Here is a 20,214-nt window from a genome sequence, read left to right as displayed (position 1 = left end):
TTGTGGTGGCAGAAATTTCAAGAGTAGAGCTGGAGCTGTGGTCATGGCTGTGGAAGATCTGTATGTCTTTATTTGGGAGCTGGTTGTCAGCCCAAAGAAAATTCCAGCAACCATCCCCTCTGGATCTGATCCAATAGCAGAATAAGACGCCAGGGCGAGGGAGCAAGGACTGATCTCTCAGCTCAGACAGCTCAGTCTGCAGTGCATTTGTTGTGCAAACATGAAGACCTGAGTTTGATATGCAGCACCCATGAAATGGAAGGCCATGGCCAGGACTGCCTCAGCCATTAAGAGCATGGACTCTTTTTGCAGAAGATTGAATTCAATTCCCAACACCCAGGTGTGGTGACTTTGAACCGCCTGTATGTCTACCTTTACCAACCAAAGCTCCATTTCTAGGATTTGTGTGCACACATGCACACACACACACACACACACACACACACACACACACACACACACACTAAGAATCAGCCCGAGAACAGGGACCATCAAATAAGGGGGCAGAAAGAAAGAGTCTCATGAAGAGGACCATGTGATGGAGGACACAGGCTTATTAGACAGGATGAGCTGAAGCTATGACTTGGCATTGATTGTCTTAATTTTCATTACTCTTCTTGAAGCCAGTCTTAACACCCTCCCCTGCTCGTTCTTCTCTCTCTCTCTGTCTCTCTCTCTGTCTCTCTCTCTCTCTTTCTCTGTCTCTCTCTCTCTTTCTCCCTCCCTCTCTTCCCCACTCTCTCTCCTTTCCTTCCTCCCTCTCTCTCTCTTAAATTTTTTTTTTGAGAATAAAACTGTGAACTTACGAAACAACCTGAAAGAAGAAGGATGACTGGATGGCAGGGAAATTTAATGTGGTCAGGGAGAGGAGGGATAGTCAGGCAATGCTCTTCAATGACATTTGACCTCGAACTTTCTGGAGAAGCAATAAACTTGACTAGTATGTAAGTTGAGCTGGGCACAGAGGCCCATTTTGCACATAAAATATGAATACAACAAAATAAAAACCCCATGATTTCAAAAGCCTGGAGAAGATGTCCTGATGGAGTCACCAGTGGTTCCCACAGTGGGGCTGTATGGCTAGGAGACAGTAGGTGGGTACGCAGAAAAGCAACAGCAAGAGTCGATTTCCATGGAGATAGGCTATATTCTTGTCAATGATGAAGAGCCACAGAAGCTATAAAATGTGGTCAAAATGCAGAAAAATCTCATCTTCCACACGCTTCACCTAGAAAACGTTTCCTATATCCCCTGCCCACCAACCTATATTCCATCATAGAGCAGACTGAATGATACAGGTATGGATTATTTAGGGTTTGTTCCCAGCATGCTCTGGACACACTCCATGTGGGGGGAGACCCTGTATCTGACACCACCAAAACACACTCGGTCAATATTTTGCAATAACTCAAAGGCCAAAGGGTGAGATTTTTTCTGTTTTGACCACATTTTATGCACACTGACTGTTCATCAATGTGGGGACCTTGGCTTGACATATATTTGGAAATGAGAGCCCTTCCAGCTGGGTCAAGGATGAAGATTGTTGTCATGGCAATATAGGGCTGCTGCGCACCCTACGTCAGTCTTGGGAACCACGTAAGATGACAGAAAATCCATCCATGTTCCTGGATCACTGGAGAAGAGTTGCTGGGTGATCTTCCAGCTGAGATTCCCAGTGATGTTGAAGGTATGCCTGTGATGTGAGCAAGAATCTTTTTAACAAACCCAATACCTTTGGTCCAATTTCTACCCAGCCCTTACAGTGTAGATAGTAATCGCTGTCTGCTACAGGCATCATTGATACTTCCTCTGTGTCTGCCACTCATCTTTAAACTCTCCACAGCTGTCTTTTGTTCCACAGACATTCAGAATTTGTACTCTTAAATCTGTCCGTCTGAGGCTTTGTTATACAATAAGAAAGAACTCCTCCAACCCAAGATTACAAAGCAACATACTCTAATATTTCTCTCTCATTCTTCCCTTTTGCTTCTAAGTGGATCATTAATTGTCACAATATTTCAACTTCCTATTCTTGCTGGTGGTGTAAAAGGCTCGTTTCTGTTGTGTTTACTATGCACTCTCTAATCTGTTTTCTGAGACAGCTTTACTTTCCTCTGGGTCACATTTAGGGGGGTGTCTCTGGAATTTTGTAGTTTGTGCTAATAATATAACTATCCTTATATTATGTTTTTAATCCTCAGATTTTGACTGTTTTTTCTATTTATTCTTTCAGATTAGTTATAGAATAAACTATGTTTTCACCAAACATAGAAGTTTTGTTTACTAATTTACACTAATGAGCTAATTTGAGAAATATTGCCTTTACGACACTGAGCCTTCCTTAGAGAAACATAGTGTATTTCTCTCATTTATTCTTCTTTTGCTTACATAAAAAAGACTTGACTTTTCTTTACATTTGCTATCTTAGTTAGCTTCAGGTTGTTGAATAAAATACCCAAGGCTGAATAATTTATAAGAAGCGGTTTGGTTTGGCCGCAAATTTCGGAGGGTAAAAGCCTAAGTCTGGGTGACCTCCATCTGCTTGGCTCCCCTACAGAATCAGCCTCATCAGTATCAGGAGTCCTTGAGATGGAGATCACATGGTGATGAGGAATCAGGAGAGTCAATGGAGAGAGCTGGACCAACAATAGATCAGCCTGCTCTCCAGTTGAGCAATGCAGTCCCTGTAACCTGCCCTGAGGCATCACTTAGAACACCATTAAGCTGAATTTTGGTTGTGAGGCACAACAGTACTGGCCTTGACATCTCCCATCAGTCATTATTTCCAGGTGTGTTAAAGATCTTGCTTTGGTCTGAATTCCCCCTCTTGGCTGCCATGGTAGTGTGCATCTAGAATATACTCAGAAGGCCTCTGTGGTAAAGGTTTGGACTCCAGCCCATGGTGCTTTGGGGAACAGAGGGGACCTATAAGAAATGGAGACTGGAGGGAGGATTTCACATAGGCTTGCCACCTTTGAGTGAGACACTGAGAGCCCAGTCTGTCTTCTCTCATATCTAGACAGGTGAAGGGCTTGTCATGTGCTGCCACCACAAGGGGCTATCTCACCACAGGCCCAAAACAGTGAACACAACCAATCAGAACTAAAGCCTTTAAAATGGAAACTAAAGTAAATCCCTTCTCTTTGTCCTTGACTATCTCTGGAACTTGTTAGAGTAAAAAACACTTACACCCTTACCCAAGCAGTGGTGATTAACATATCCGAGGGGTCTGCATATTTCCTTGTGCCCAGAGCTTCATAATAAAAATAGTTAAAAAAAAAACCATAGCCAGCTTGGGCGCTGGGTCCTAACCCAAAGCGGAGTGTAAAGGGGAGCTCGGGGGCTTCTTTGTCCCCATAGCCCACCTGCAGCAAGCAGGGTAGGCCCTTTGTCTGCAAGCAAACCAAGCAGCACGGAGTTGTGATCAGGGCACCTAGTGAAACATCATTGTGGTGAGTGAGTGCTGCAGCACCCGGGAACAGCCCGCCTACACTTCCTGATCAACCTACAGGGCTACACTGCCCGGTACCTCCTCTCTCTTCCTATCCCATCCAGCTTACATCCAGATCCCCCCACCCCCTGTCTCCCTCACCCCCTCCCTTCCTTGGTGGCAGAGCGCCTCTCTGCTCTGCCTGCTTGGGCGCTGGGTCCTAACCCAAAGCGGAGGGCAAAGGGGAGCTCGGGGGCTTCTTTGTCCCCATAGCCCACCTGCAGCAAGCAGGGTGGGCCCTTTGTCTGCAAGCGAACCAAGCAGCAAGGAGTTTCCATCAGGACACCTAGTGAAACATCATTGTGGTGAGTGAGTGCTGCTGCACCCGGGAACAGCCCGCCTACACTTCCTGATCAACCTATGGGACAATATGGTACCTCCTCTCTCTTCCTATCCCATCCAGCTTACATCCAGATCCCCCTACCCCCTGTCTCCCTCCATCCCTCCCTTCTTGAGGCAGAGTGCCTCCCAGCTCAGCCTCCCTGGGCTCTGGGACTGAACCCGAAGTGAGTGCAAAGGGGAAGGTGGTAGCTCCTTTGTCTCCATAACCTGCCTGCAGCAAGCAGGGTGGGCCCTTTGTTTGCAAGCTAACCAAGCAGTAAGGAGATCTGAACTGGACTCCAGGAGAAACATCACGGGGGAGTGACATCACTGGGAAGGTACATCAGTTGGCAAGAAGACCTGATCCTGTAAAAGAAGATCCATAGGAGAATATTGGGAGGAAGAGATGGGGAGACGCCAATGCAAGAATTCACCCAACAATCTGAAAAACAACACGAAACCACCAGAAGCCAGCGACCTCACAACAGGAGGACATGAGCACCTTAATCAAGAAGAAGGAGAAAAAACTGACTTCATGACAGGGATTGACACCCTTAAACAGCATACAAAAAACGCCCTTATTGAAATGGATGAGAAGTATAACAGAAAGTTCGAGGAATTGAGTAAATCAGTGAATGATACCCTAGGAAAGCAAGGAAAAACAATCAAGCAGATAATGGGCACAGTTCATGATTTGAAAAATGAAATGGAGGCAAAAAAGAAAACACAAACAGAGGGCCGGCTGGACATGGAAAATCTAGGTAAACGAATAGAGACTACAGAAACAAGCATAACCAGCAGAATACAAGAGATAGAAGAAAGAATCTCAGAGTCTGAGGATAACATAGAGAAAATAAACGCACTGATCAAAGAAAACAGCAAGTCCAACAAACTCTCACCACAAAACATTCAGGAAATATGGGACACAATAAAAGACCAAACCTAAGAATAATTGGAGTAGAAGAAGGAGAAGAAGTGCAGCTCAACGGTCCAGAAAATATACTTAACAAAATTATAGAAGAAAACTTTCCCAACCTGAAGAAGGATGTACCTATGAAGGTTCAAGAGGCATACAGAATCCCAAATAGGCTGGATCAAAAAAAAAACATCCCCTCGCCATATAATAATCAAAACACAAAATATACAGAATAAAGAAAGAATATTAAGAGCCGCAAAGGAAAAAGGCCAACTTAATTATAAAGGTAAACCTATCAGACTTACACCTGAATTCTCTATGGAAACCATGAAAGCCAGAAGGTCCTGGATAGATGTACTGCAAAAGCTAAGAGACCATGGATGCAAGCCCAGACTACTATACCCAGCCAAGCTTTCGTTCACCATAAATGGAGAAAACAAAATTTTCCAGGATAAAAACAAATGTAAGCAATACGTAGCCACAAATCCAGCTTTACAGAAAATAATAGAAGGAAAATCACTATCCAAGGAGTCCAACAAAGACCTCAATAACTCAGACATCTAGAGACCCTTCACCAGCGCAACTCAAAGAAGGGAAACACACAAACCCTACTACTAAAAAAGTGACCGGAGTTAACAACCACTGGTCATTAATATCACTTAATGTCAATGGGCTCAACTCACCTATAAAAAGGCACAGGCTAAGAGATTGGATACGAAACCGGATCCAACATTCTGCTGTCTACAAGAAACACACCTCAACCACAAATACAGGCACCTACTCAAAGTAAAGGGCTGGAAAAAGGCTTATCAAGCAAATGGACCTAAGAAACAAGCAGGTGTGGCCATATTAATTTCTAACAAAGTTGACTTCAAACTTAAATCAATCAGAAGAGATGGAGAGGGACATTTTATACTCATAACAGGAACAATTCATCAGGAAGAAGTCTCAATCCTGAATATCTATGCCCCAATATAGAAGCACCCACATACGTAAAAGAAACATTGCTAAAATTCAAGGCAGCCATCAAACCGCACACACTAATAGTAGGAGACTTCAACACTCCTCTCTCACCAATGGACAGGTCAATCAGACAGAAACCTAACAGAGAAATTAGAGAATTAATGGAGGTAATGAAGCAAATGGACTTAACAGACATCTATAGATTATTCCACCCAAAGAGGAAAGAATATACCTTCTTCTCTGCAGCTCATGGAACCTTCTCGAAAATTGACCACATACTCGGTAACAAAGCTAACTTACACAGCTACAAAAAAATATTACTAACCACCTGTGTCTTATCAGACCACCATGGATTAAAGTTAGAATTCAACAACAATGCTACCCCCAGAAAGCCTACAAACTCATGGAAATTGAACAGTCAACTACTGAACCATACCTGGATTAAGGAAGAAATAAAGAAAGAAATTAAAGTCTTCCTTGAATTCAATGAAAATAAAGAAACAACATACTCAAACTTAATGGACACTATGAAATCAGTCCTAAGAGGAAAGTTCATAGCACTAAGTGCCCACTTAAAGAAAACAGAGATAGCACATATTGGAGACTTAACAGCCCACCTGAAAGTTCTAGAAAAAAAGAAGCAGACTCACCTAGGAGGAGTAGAAGACTGGAAATAATCAAACTGAGGGCTGAAATCAACAAAATAGAAACACAGAAAACAATCCAAAGAATCAATGAATCAAGAAGCTGGTTCCTGGAGAAAATCAACAAGATTGACAAACCCCTATCAAAACTAGTCAAACGGCAGAGAGAAAATTTGCAAATTAATAAGATCAGAAATGAAAAGGGGGACAAAACCACAAACACAGAGGAAATTCAGAGAGTCATTAGATTTTACTACAAAAGCCTGTATGCCACTAAACTGGAAAATGTAAAAGAAATGGACACTTTTTTAGATAAATACCTTTTACCAAAATTAAACCAGGACCAGGTGAACAATCTAAACAGACCTGTCAGTCGCAAAGAATTAGAAGCTGTTATCAAAAACCTCCCTACCAAAAAAAGCCCAGGGCCAGATGGTTTCAATGCTGAATTCTACCAGAACTTCCAAGAAGACCTAATACCTATACTCCTCAATGTATTCCACAATATAGAAACAGAAGGGTCATTACCAAATTCCTTTTATGAAGCTACAGTTACTCTGATACCAAAACCACACAAAGACACAACCAAAAAAGAGAATTACAGGCCGATCTCACTCATGAATATCGACGCAAAAATCCTCAACAAAATACTGGCAAACCGATTCCAAGAACACATTAGAAAAATTATCCATTATGATCAAGTAGGCTTCATTCCCGAGATGCAGGGCTGGTTCAACATACGAAAATCTATCAATGTAATCCAGCATATAAATAAACTAAAAGAAAAAAAACCATATGATCATTTCATTAGATGCTGAAAAAGCATTCGACAAAATTCAACATCCATTTATGTTAAAAGTCTTGGAGAGATTAGGGATACAAGGGTCATACCTAAATATAATAAAAGCTATATACAGCAAGCCGACAGCTAACATCAAATTAAACGGAGAGAAACTCAAAGCCATCCCGCTTAACTCAGGAACACGACAAGGCTGTCCACTTTCGCCATACCTCTTCAATATAGTAATGGAAGTTCTAGCAATAGCAATAAGACAACATAATGGGATCAAGGGGATTCGAATTGGAAAGGAAGAAGTTAAACTTTCGTTATTCGCAGATGATATGATAGTGTACATAGGCGACCCCCAAAACTCCACCAAAGAACTTTTACAGCTGATAAACAGCTTTAGTAATGTGGCAGGATACAAGATCAACTCCAAAAAATCAGTCGCCCTCTTATACACAAAGGATATGGAAGAAGAGAGGGAAATCAGAGAAGCTTCTCCATTCACGATAGACACAAACAGCATAAAATATCTTGGGGTAAATCTAACCAAGGAAGTGAAAGATCTATTTGATAAGAACTTTAAGGCATTGAAGAAAGAAATTGAAGAGGATAGCAAAAAATGGATGGACATCCCTTGCTCTTGTATTGGGAGGATCAACATAGTAAAGATGGCAATTCTACCAAAGGCAATTTATAGATTCAATGCAATCCCCATCAAGATCCCATCAAAATTCTTCACAGATCTTGAGAGGACAATAATCAACTTTATATGGAAAAACAAAAAACCCAGGATAGCCAAAACAATCCTATACAATAAAGGATCTTCTGGAGGCATTACCATCCCTGACTTCAAACTCTATTACAGAGCTACATTAATGAAAACAGGGTAGTACTGGCATAAAAACAGAGAAGTCGACCAATGGAATCGTATAGAAGACCCGGATTTTATCCCACAAACCTATGAACACCTCATTTTCGATAAAGGAGCTAAAAGTATACAATGGAAGAAAGAAAGCATCTTCACAAATGATGCTGGCACAACTGGATGTCAACCTGTAGAAGAATGAAAATAGACCCATATCTATCACCGTGCACAAAACTCAAATCCAAATGGATTAAAGACCTCAATATCAGCCCGAAAACACTGAACCTGATAGAAGAGAAAGTGGGAAATACCCTACAACAGATGGCCACAGGTGATCGCTTCTTAGGTATATCCCCAGAAGCACAGACATTAAGGGCAACACTGAAAAAATTGGACCTACTAAAACTCAGCTGTGTTTGGTAGGGAAAAAAGAACCCTGGAGGAGTCCACGGGAAGCCTTGCAGGACTTCTCAGGACCTTTAAAACAAATCCCTAGCCTCTGAAGTTGTGGGCGGAGGGGGAACACACTAACATAATACATTCTCCACGGAAAGTCCTCTTCTAAAGGAGCACTACGACGTGGGAAAGGCTAAAGCATCCCAGGCTAAGGACCCCAGGCTTAGTGGGACACTAGTCTAAGACCCTGTCCAGATGACTTTTTTAAAATGGCCTGTAACTGGGGTTGGAGAATGGGTCAGCGGTTAAGAGCGCTGCAGGCCTCTGGTTTAGTTCCCAGCACCCACATATAAGCTCAACCACCTGCAACTCCAGTTCCAGAGAATCTTATGCTGTCTTCTGGCTTCTGCAGACACCAGGCATTCACATAGCACACAGGCATACATGTAAGCAAAACATTCATACACTGTGGTGGTTTGAGTAAGAATGCACCCCCAGAAGTTTATATTATTTGACTGCTTAGTCACTACAAAGGAAGATCCCTATTTGAGAAGGATTAGGAGGTGTGGCCTGTTGGGGGAAGTCTGTCATTAGGGGTGGGTTTTGAGGTTTCAAAAATCCACACACCACACACACACACACACACCCTGCCCCTCTCTCTGCCTGCCTGTGGACCAGAATGTAGCTCTTGGCTACTTTCCCAGCACCATGCCTGCCACGCCTCCCCCATGGCGATAATGGACTAACCCCCTAAAACTGTAAGCAAGCCTCCAATTAGATGATTTCTCTTCTAAGAGCTGCCTCGGTCATAGAGTCTCTTCACAGCAATAGAACAGTGACTAAGTTCACATAAAGTAATAATCCTTAAAAAATCAAAATGATCTAACTTTTTTCTTTTTAACAAAATTCTGTGTGTACTGGGCATGGTGGTATAGGCCTGAAATTCCAGCACAGAGGGCACCAAGGTACCAGGAGAATGGCGGCAACTTAGAGAACCGCCTCGTCTAGTTCCAGGCAATGAGGGCTAAACAGGAGACTTTTAGATAGAGAGTGTCTTTTTTGAAATGGGAGAAAAATAAAACTCAAATTAATCAGCAACATTGATTTCAAAGCCTTCAGATATGGTAGGAGACCTCGCCACCCCATTGGCAGCTAGCCGCGCATCTGCAGAAAGCAAAATCCTCCTGATCAATATCCTGCCAATATAAGCCCAGAGTTGGTGCTGTGGGGAAATTTATTTCTTCTAATCAGAGCTGACTGATTCCTGTACTGCATATTTTTATCCCCCATTTTTTCCCCTTAAAATTGTGAATTCAAGTGTTAGCTCATTCTTGTTATTATTCCCAGGGCAGAAAAATGAAGGGCGGGGGGAGGGGGTACAGTACAAAAGTAAAATGCCTTTGGCGTGGCAATCTGACCGGTTAAAGCGCTCTGCTGCCCACCAACACCGGAACAGAGAAAATGCAGACATGTTCAAATGCAAAGGTTTGACGGGTGGCGGTGGCGGTACTTCAGATTGAGGCTTCTTTTCAATGTGTAAGAATCCGTGACAGTTTTCTCATCTCAGCAGCTGGCCCCAGAGTAAACCTCTGCATTTCCACCTGGATTTTAAAATAGAAGAAGCCAAAGAGGAAGTCGGAGACAGCTATCCATGGAGCACCAATGGCAGGCTTGTATAGGCCACGCATTGATAGGGAGGGCTTTGCTTTCCACAGATGTGAGGCAAGCTGCCTATGGGGCTGTGGAGTCCTCTACCACATCTGGAAACAACAAGAAAAAACACAAAACAAAACTGTATCTCTCTCTTTCCTTCCTTTTTTAAGCTCCAGGGCAGTTTTATGAGAATGTGAAAGGAGAAACAAGGCAGGCAGGCTATAAATCATGGGAGCAGCTGGGAGGAGGGAGATGGAGAAGATGAAGAGAGAAAACTAGGTTTTCAAGAGAATGGTCAGGTTCAGCAATGGAGGTTGGTGAGCTTGGAGGAACCGGAGGGGGTGCTTCAGGGAGCAAGTGAGAAGCCCAGAGTGTGCAGGAAGCAAGCAGGCTTTTGGCCAGTATTCAGAAAAAGATAAAGAAAAGGAAAAGTTATGCTTCTCTGAGTAACTGAAATGCGAGCAGACCACGTGACAGAGGCCTCACCAAACAGCCCGTGGCTGGCCTTGAACTTGAGAGGCTCCCCGTTGTCCCAACACCTCAGTGAAAGCTGACACTGAAAACAAGAGTGTCAACAGGCCTGTGTCACCCTAATTATCTTGACAGCAGAACCAGCGATGGAGAGGGGAAAAACACAACATCTGTAGGAAGGTTTCAAAGCCCAGGCTCCACGGGAGGGAAGGTTTGCAGGACAGCTGTCAGTGACCAAGCCTTGAAAGCACAGAGTCAGGGCCAAAAATTCCAGCCAACCCTCAGAGTCCCTCAGCCTGGATGGAGCAGAGAGGGCCCAGCCATGCTTCAGCCAAGTTCAAGGCACTGTCTTGTACGACACAATGGAGAGACTCTCAGCTTAGGGCTCCTCTGTTAATCACTGCTAACTCTCCCTAACAGGAACTCTGCTTAGCAAAGGTGCTTGCCGCCAGGTCTGACCTGAGGTCCAATTCCTACAAGCTGTCTAACCTTCACTTGGGCACTGTGGCGCACACACCCACATCCACATACATAAAGAAATGTAATTTTAAAATCAAGGTGTTAAATTTTTTAAATGGGCAGGCACCAGACAGCCAGAGATATGGCTCAGTGGTTACAAGAACTGGCAGCTCTTCCAGACGACCTGAGTTTGACCCCCAGCATCTAGATGGTGGCTCACACATCTGTTAACTCCAGTTTGAGGGGATCTGACACTTTCTTCTGGTTACAGAAAGCACAAGGCATATATATGGTATACATATATACATGCAGGCAAAACACTAAATAATTTTTAGTTTAAATGGACATATGCTAAATATAGTCATACATTTTAATTCAGCACAATCTTGCTTGCATGAAGATATATCAGCATGCCAAAAACAAAAAAAAAGTAAAAGTAAGCATTGAAAGTTGGGACATGCTGGCAGTGATGGTATAAACCTTTGGCCCCAGCACTCGGAGGCAGAGGCAGGCGGATCTCTGTGAGTTCAAGGCCAGCCTGGTCTACAAGAGCTAGTTCTAGGACAGGCACCAAAGCTACAGAGAAACCCTGTCTTAAAAAAACAAACAAACAAAAAAAAGCTAAAAGAAAAAAGAAAGGAAGGGAAGGAAAAGACAAGACAAGAAAATCGGTATCTGGTTAAAGGAACGTGTGTCATGGGTGCACGACTGGCCACTGATGGCGACAGACAAAGACACTTACAGGGCACACACTGCAAGCTCCTCGAGCACACGTGTGTACCTTTCCATGAAAATGTACAGTAGAAAGCTAGGAGGAGTCGGGGGTGAGGAGGACGGTTCCAGGGCTTGGCTCTGACAGGTGCCATAATAGGTGATTTTTCTATTATCTAGGGTGTTTCCCTTTTGCAGAGGGAACATGTATTAATGTGTATCTTAAGCACTGCAATTAAGAGTAGCAAATTAGAGATATATTCCTTGTCTCAAGAATTGCTCAGAAAGAATAAAGCATACAGAGTGGGCTGGGCATGGTGGTGCACACTTCAGTGCCAGTACTCGGGAGACAGGGGCAGCAGGGACTCTAGGTTCGAGGCCAGCCTGGTTACAGAGCTAGTTCTAGGACAGCCAGAGCAGCATAGAGCAGCCCTGTCTCAGAAAAAAAGAAAAAAACCAACCCTCTGAGTAAGTTGAAGTCAGAGCGGCTTCTCCTTTCTCAGAATGAAACCAGCAGGCTGGGTGCCCTTACCTCCTGCTTTGAGGATGTGCTGAGCTGAACAGGAGGGAAGCTACCCGACATTCAAACGCAAAGGCTGCATAAGGCCGCCACTTATCAACCCACTGAGCTGGAATTGAGCCAGTCCTGGGTTTGCCTTTCATGACTGACCAAAATCCCTTTCCCAAGCCTCCCAACACTGGTGTGTAGAGACGGCTGCAACATGAGTTCTCAAGACCAGGGTGTGGTGGCACATGCCTGGCATTTCGGCCCTGGGGATGCTGAGGCAGAGGGATCACGGCAAGTTCAATGCCAGTCAACACAGACTCAACCATCTCTGGCTCAGGCTCTCTGGCTCTCCTAGCTCCAGTGGCCTCATCTTCAAACTGGGAACGAAATCTCACAGGTCGCAGTAAACAAGTGGTCAGTGGTAGAAAGCACATGCTAAGGAGGGCTTCACATGGAGCACGTTCAAGAATGTTCCTCATTTATGTGGACCCTCTCTGTGCAGAAGTCACTCCCATGAACACTGGATATCCGCAGCTAGGAGGGGTTCCATCCCTACCCCAGGCAGCAACCCTAGCTCCAGGTCCTGGGTGCACCCCAGGCAGCAACCCCAGCCTCCAAGTCCCGGGTGCACTCCAGCCCTCCGCCCCAGCCTCTAGGTCCTCAGTGCACCCCAGCCCTCCACCCCAGCCTCCGGGTCCTGTGTGCACCCCAGCCCTCCACCTCAGCCTCCAGGTCCCGGGTGCACCCCAGCCCTCCACCTCAGCCTCCAGGTCCTGTGTGCACCCCAGCTCTCCGCCCCAGCCTCCAAGTCCCAGGTGCACACCAGCCCTCCACCTCAGCCTCCAGGTCCTGTGTGCACCCCAGCTCTCCGCCCCAGGCTCCAAGTCCCGGGTGCACCCCAGCTCTCCGCCCCAGCCTCCAAGTCCCGGGTGCACCCCAGCCCTCTGCCCCAGCCTCCAGGTCCTGGGTGCACCCCAGGCAGCAACTCCAGCCTCCAAGTCCCGGGTACACCCCAGCCCTCCTTGGCTCACAGCCTTCACAAACAGCAGGTCCTCCTTACGCCTCCTCTGAAGGACATCTGGGAAGTAGATCTGTCCAGAGTAAAAGTTGCCAAGTGAAAGCAAACACCCTCTGAACTAAATGTAAAAATGCCTGCCCTGCAAGGACATTTTTTAAAAAAATAAAATAAAATAACCAAAACGATAGCTTAGGGGGCTGGCAAGATGGCTCAGGGGAGTAAAAAAAAAAGGGCTTTCAGCCAAGCATGATGACCTGAGTTTGATTCCCTGAGCCCACATGGCAGGAGAGAACCGACTCCACAGAGCTGTGCTCTGACCTCCACAAGCATGCTGTACCTAAATAAAGGCAGAAAAATTTGAAGGCTCAGCTCAAGGGCCCAAGATGTGTGTGTTACCTTCCCACACATCTGCAGACGCCGTCAGTGTCACCTTTGTGCATGGTCCCTCTCTGGACCACAGCCAGCAGGCAGGCAGGGAAGCATCTGGTATGGAATGCTGCTTCCCAGGATTGTGAGCCAAACCAGGTGTCAAGAAACAGCCCTGCAGCTAGGAGGCGGTCCGTGTCTATCCCAGGCAGCAACCCCAGCCTCAGGTCCTGGGTGCGGATGCGTGTGATAAGGTCTCCCTCCAGCATCCCCACCCTCCTTGGCTCCTGGCTTTCACACACAGCACGTCCTCCCTAGGCCACTTCTGAGGGACAGTTGAGAAGTGGGTCTGCCCAGGTTCAAAAATCACCAACGAGAAAGTGGACACCAAAAGAGACAGGCCCTCCTCAGCTCCATGTCCTATTGGTGATAACTGGAGTCTCTCAGGTGAAAGGTTAAAACTGAGGCAGCGAAATGACACTTTCCAGACACTGCATGGGTGAGGAAAAGAGAACCAGGTTCTACTCGCATCCTTCTGGGGACGTCTGACTTGGGAGCTGGCAATGTTTCCTACAAAACCAGTAAGTCAGACTGACGGATTCCACAGAACTCCTAACTCAGGGCCCACTCAGAAGAGCTCTCTGCCAGTCATGGTAGGGGAGGCCCTGCTCTCCTCCTGCCTGGTTCCCCTTCAGATGGAACAGACCCCTCACATCCAAAGACCCCACCTACTGGAGTCCAGGTAGCCACCAGGTAGGACTGCCACAAGCACATGGGTAGTGACAGAAAGCTGGGTCAGCGAACACATCCCTCCACTCTTGATCGTTCCACTGGACACTTCCAGGGACCACGAGGAAGCCAGGCCCTAACACAGAAGCCTCTGAACTCAGCCCAGCCCAGGGGTTGAGAGTCAATCCTCTCTGCCTTCCCAGGCACAGCAAAGCCTCCAGGGTACCTCTACTCCGGGGCAACTGCTCAGGGAAGTGCCCAAAAGCAGACTGTACCCATGACTGTTTCTGTTAGCCTCTCCCCATAAGGACTCATGAGGAAAGCCCTTTAGAGACCCGAGCCAAGACGGAGCTTGTTTGTGGGAGGTGCTAGCATGCTGGCAAAAAAGAACAGACTACAGAGTACCAACAAAGTGAACGAGCATGAGCCGGCATGGGCATCTGCATGGCACACCTCTGTCTCCCCAGGCACCGACAGGGCCCACAGGGAACCCACAGACGGGAGCAGCAGGCCCAGCTGTAGAGCGGGCCAGGTGTCCCTCCATGGGCACAGCTGGAGAGTGGTGACATCGTCCCTGGCTGCATACAGGAGTCAGACCTCTAGGGGGCCTTCCAGAGACACCGAGTTCCGGTTGCGTCTTCTGCCCTTTCCCTTTAGACAGGGGAAATGTGTGTGGTGAAGTTGGTGGGCCTCCCGTAAATCCTGAGAGGTTGAGAGGAAGACAGCCAGCGCAGCCCTGGGCAGGTGGGGAGTGAACATTAAACCCTGGCTCCTTTCTCCCCCTTTCAAGTGTAGGATAGGAGATTTAAACACAAGGCCTACGTATACAAGGCAGTGTTCTACCATGGAGCTACACTCCTCACCCCTTTAATCCCCTTTCAACCCCAGCCCAACTGCTCCACAGAGCAAACCTATCAGTGGATAGCTTATCATCGTGACCTAGGATCTTCACAAGCAGCCTGCCCCTGGTCAGGGTCCCACAGGAGACATCCCACGAGCTGCCACTCTCATTAAAAGTTTAGCTAAGGAGGGGCCAAAGTGGGCTGGGCCTCTTAAGATTCTGTCAGAAGTCTGATATAGTTGGATAAGCCAAGCTCTCCAGTCAGACACCTGTGATCCTAGCACTCAGGAGACAGAGACAAGAGAACAGCCATGAGTTCAAGATCAGCCTAATCTCTATGCTGAGTTCAGCCAAGGTTACAGAAGACCTAGCTCAAGGTCGGTCTCTCTCTCTCTCTCTCTCTCTCTCTCTCTCTCTCTCTCTCTCTCTCTCTCTCTCACACACACACACACACACACACACACACACAAATCAGAAACCTGAGACTGGACAGGTGGCTCAGCAAGAAGTTAAAAGAATTTACTGCTCTTGCAAAGGATCTAAGTTCATTTCTCAGCACCCACATGGTACTAACCTACAACTCCAGTTCCAGGACATCTGATGCCCCCTTCTGGCCTCCTCAGGCTCCTGCACACAAGTACTGCACACAATACATTTTTTTAAAAAAGTCAGAAATTCGTGAGGACTGAGAATGGCCCAGGTTAACTGCCTTTCTGCACACTGCTGGGGTAAGCTGCCCTGACCCAGCCTTCTAGGATGGCCTCCTGCCCTGTGTCACCACCTGCAGGAAATCGGTTCTATGTGCTTCTTCTTCTAAAGGCACCCTGTGTAGGAATGTCACCAGAACCCAACCAGGGAAAGTTTATAGGCAGGCGATACCGACTCCATCAAACACTACAGGTGAAAGCACTCCTTCCCCACTTTACAGATGGAAGTCAGAGTAGACGTTAACAGACGTGCCCAGGGTCATCTAGACAGAAAGAGGATCAGTCACAAAGCTGTGTGGCCTTCTGTTCCTACCTAGCACTCCTGCGGTCAAAATGCTCAACATAATAAAGACATCTCCTACACAATCTGTCCAGTACATCTGGTTTTTAGTGCAGGTCTTAAAACAGGGATATCTACATAGAATAGCATACACAAATGTTTGATTCAGCCCAACAGAGCGTGTGCGTGCATGCATATGCACGAGTGTGCGAGCGCGCACGCAAGGAGATGTGGAAGGTGATGCCCCAGAGATGAAGTGATTCACCCAAACTAGCTGGTAACAGTCCTGGGGAACCAGCCCCAAGGTCAAAATTCCCATTTGAAATGTCTCCCAGTCCTGTCTTTCCAGGGACTAGAAGGACCCTTTCAAATACACTGTAAAGAACAGGACATACTACATACTACAAATGACCCCTGGGCCTTTGAATGCCACCGGGGATGACCTCACAATGCACCCAGTAGGGAGACAGCTGCCTAACCAGCTCAGAGACCTGAACATCTGGAGACTCTGGAATATCCTAATGCCACAGCTTCGTCAAACTGTTCATCGTTAGAAGACAAAGAATTTGCAGAGAATAGAGAGTAAGCCATTCGACATACACCCTGGGATCCAGGAGCACCTCAGAGGGACAGGGGGAGGACTAACGGAGGCCAACAAGAGAGCATTCTGTCCGCCCAACAACACAGCAGCTCGAGACACACACTGCTGGAGGACAACCCCGGAACTAAGACACACAGGCCTCCTATTGTATCAGCTTAAAACCGAACTTTGCAAGGCACACACACTCAGCTGTGTTCAAGAAATCCACATGCTGAAAAGCTGGGTGTAGAGCTTTGTTGGTTGCTTTTTAAGCAAAGCCCTGTTCGGTTCTGCTATAGCAACTATAACAATAATAATAACAACAACAACAACAACAGTAATAATAATAGCCAGCACGTCTTGGAGTCTCCCAATGTCCCTGGCTTTGTGGCTTTTCTGAAAATACAGCTAAGGAAGAGTCACCCTGGCATTTTGTATCAAACAAGGATTCAGGCTCGTGGTGTGAGAGGAGGGAGTACTGGTCTTATAATAAGTACAGCAATGACCGGCTGGCTCTATGACAGCTGGCAGATGCAATTAGTAACAGTGTGTGTGTGTGTGTGTGTGTGTAAAATCACATATCTAATAAAACAGACATCCTTGCCAGGTGAGGAAAAGCCTGTCTTTAGGACAGAGCTATTAACTGACCCTCTGTACTTTCAAAGGTCTTCCAGTCCTTGGAAGCAAGTCAGGAAGGCACTAGTTTTATCTTCAATGTTTAAGGGATGGGGGAGCTCCCCCTTCTGAAATCCCAACCATCTTGCCGGCTGGTTCTTCCAAATCCTTTTAATGCTGCACTTCCCAGCTATAATTTGAGAGAAGACAGCTCACACATCTTATTTTTCATTGCACTCCAGGTCATCTCTGTCAGCAACCCCCCTTAAGTACTGTGTTCTTACCAAAGGCTCCCTTCCTTGGTATAATCCTTCCTAGGCAAAAAGCCCAATAATTGGGGATGGAGTGGGAAAATCAATGGCTAATTTAATTTTAAACAGTTAAGCGGTGTGACAGCGTGAAAGAAAAGCATCCCAACGCCTGAACTGCAAAAATGCTGCTTCAGCAAACACTTTTTGAAAAGCGGCAGACAAGTCCTGGTGGAAAGGGAAGGAAAGGGCAACAGGATAAGGAGAGTGGGTAGTGAGGGAAAGTCAGCGACACCAGTCGACGCTCACACTTCAGGGGACGTCCCCTCATCACCCCAGCCCACGCTACCGGGCTTAAGCACGCCGAGAAAAGTCCAGCGCGTGATTCAGTGGGACAATGATTACTATGGGCACTGGAAATATGGGGTGAGGACGGCGAGGGGTTTGCAGTGTGATACCCGCGAGCATCCGACCCGACACGCGGGTCCTCCAGCCTCAATCCAACCCCTCACTCACGCCTCCTCCCCCAAATCCTTCCAAGGTGAGCGCTCGTCGTAGGTCCTCACGCCACCGCATCAACGAGCCCTGGCAAGGGAGGAAGACTCTAGCCAGCAGACCCAGCTGCAGGATGCAACTCGGGAAGGAAAGCAGCGGGGCGGCTCCCGGGCCACAGCCGGGTCGGGACTACGGGCGCTTCAACCCCTTACCTCCAGGGTCCGGATCTCCTGCTGCGTGAGGTCGTTGGACACGGAACACTTGGTGCGCAGCCCGCGCAGACTGCCGATGGAGATATCGATGAGCTTCTGCAGCTGGCCGCACTGCTGCAGCGCCCGGCTGGCCGCGGCCCCTGCACCCCCGTCTGCGGCCGCCGCGGCGCCCCCGCCGCCGCCCTCCTTCTTCTCACCCATCGCCGCCGCGCGCAAAGCCGCTCTATCCATACCTCGGCATCGGGGCCGCCGGGGGCCGAGGCAAGGAGCCCGGGGGAAACGGGCGCCTCGGCGGAGAAGCCTCAAGCCGGGAAGGCTGCACTAAGAGCGCCCCTCGGCGCGGCCAGAGCCTGAAGTCCCGAGTGCCAGCCGCCCAGCCCGCTCCTCCCGCCTCCCAGACAGGGCGGCAAAGCGAAAGCCTTCGCGACCCGACGGCTGCGGTTGCTGGAGCCTTTAAGCGGCCGCGGGGGCCGGATCGTAGCCGCGGGGCACGCTGGGACTTGTAGTCCACACCGCGCCATCTGTCTCTTGGCCCGTGCCCTCGGGGCCCCGCCCGCACTCTGGCCCCGCCTGACGCCTAGGAGGGGCTGTTCTGCGCCTGCTCCAATTCGTGTGCCTCTTGGTCTTGGAAGCCTGGTTCCCCATTTTTTCAGTTCCTTCACCCACATCTCCCACTACTACCCTGTTCTCACACACGCAAACGCACACACATTAGTAGCTTCCCACGACCCACGAATGGGGTGGGGCAGGAGCTTACCTAGATGAGTCCTGTAATTTGGGATATTGAGGGTCCGGAATTTTTGCATGAGCTTAGAGGCCTCCACGTATGGGAATGTGCCGAGGATGTAGCTCAGTGGCAGAACATTTGCCTGGCAAACATAAGACGTTAGATTTGATTCCCCAGCACTATCGAAGGAAAAGAAAAAGACCCCCTTCACTCTCATCTAGTTCTCACAGCACTTGACCCCGAGTTGTCTTGGTGTTCGCTTAGACCTTGACCCTGAAGATCTGTACCAAAGTTAATGGACAGGCAAAGAGAAAGGACTCTCTTCTGTGTTCTATTGACTCAACAAAATAAGTTTAGCGTGCCATACCCTGCAGATGACATATAGGCGGCGATAGTTTGGAGCAGAGAGAACCTGAGTTCAAATTTGAGTCCCACCACTCCACTGCCTGTTAGGTGAACCTGAGCAAATGGCCTTCCTCCGGGTTTCCCCTTCACATCAGATCAGGTCATGGCCACCTAAGCTTCCTAACAAGGAGGTGTTCGCACAGCACCCAGATTAATTACTTGCACGTGTGGTCATGTATAAATGTTAGCTCCATTCTAAACTCAGACGTCCTGAATGAGACCCAAGCAGTCAGTGGCCACAGCAGCAGAATTTCCCAGCACTTCCTAGCCCAGCATTTAAGCCTCACCACACCTATTCACTCTCCTATCAATCTGTCTCATCTATCAATTAAAAAAAAGGGGGGGGATGAAGCCAAGTGTGGTGACACACATGTTTGATCCCAGCGTTCCAGAGGCAGAGGCAGGAGAATCTCTGTGAGTTCAAGACCAGCTTGGGTTACTTATCTAGTCAGGTCTTGCTCCCAAGCGGGAGTGGGGTGGAGAAATGGCTCACCATTTAAGAGCACTTGCTCCTGCAGAGGACCCAGAGTTCTGTTCCCAGAACCCACACGATGGCTCACACCAACTGTTACTCCAGTTCTAGGGGTTCTGAAGCCTTTTAACCTTTGTAGGCACCAAGTTAGTCACATGGTGCACATACATGCATGTGGGCAAAACACTCATAAACATAAAATAAAATTAGCCTAACAGACCAAAACGAAAGGAATCACTTATACAGGTAGGTATGGTAGCTCATACTTATAACCCCAGCACTCTAGGGGCTGAGGCAAGAGGATTCCTCACTTGAGACCAGCCTAAGCTATATGG

At 47.4% G+C, this 20,214-nt stretch overlaps 2 protein-coding genes across 2 annotated transcripts in view; both read right to left on the bottom strand.

Annotated features, from left to right (window-relative positions):
* LOC142860617 (kinase suppressor of Ras 1-like) overlaps window positions 1-18,714 on the bottom strand; it is a 33,257-nt gene extending 14,543 nt beyond the window's left edge. Inside the window, exon 1 of the mRNA XM_075992108.1 lies at window positions 18,276-18,714. Within this exon, the coding sequence (XP_075848223.1) occupies window positions 18,276-18,506 (231 nt within the window). The 5' untranslated portion in view covers window positions 18,507-18,714. The remainder of the gene's footprint in view (window positions 1-18,275) is intronic.
* The window catches only part of LOC142856708 (vomeronasal type-2 receptor 26-like), a 173,595-nt gene that overhangs the window by 116,203 nt on the left and 37,178 nt on the right, over window positions 1-20,214 (bottom strand). The window lies entirely within an intron of this gene.

This window comes from Microtus pennsylvanicus, chromosome 1, assembly GCF_037038515.1.
Source record: "Microtus pennsylvanicus isolate mMicPen1 chromosome 1, mMicPen1.hap1, whole genome shotgun sequence".
In the NCBI taxonomy this organism is placed as follows: Eukaryota; Metazoa; Chordata; class Mammalia; order Rodentia; family Cricetidae; genus Microtus; species Microtus pennsylvanicus.
Note: the sequence above shows the minus strand (reverse complement) of the source record. Positions and strands in the feature narration are given on the sequence as shown.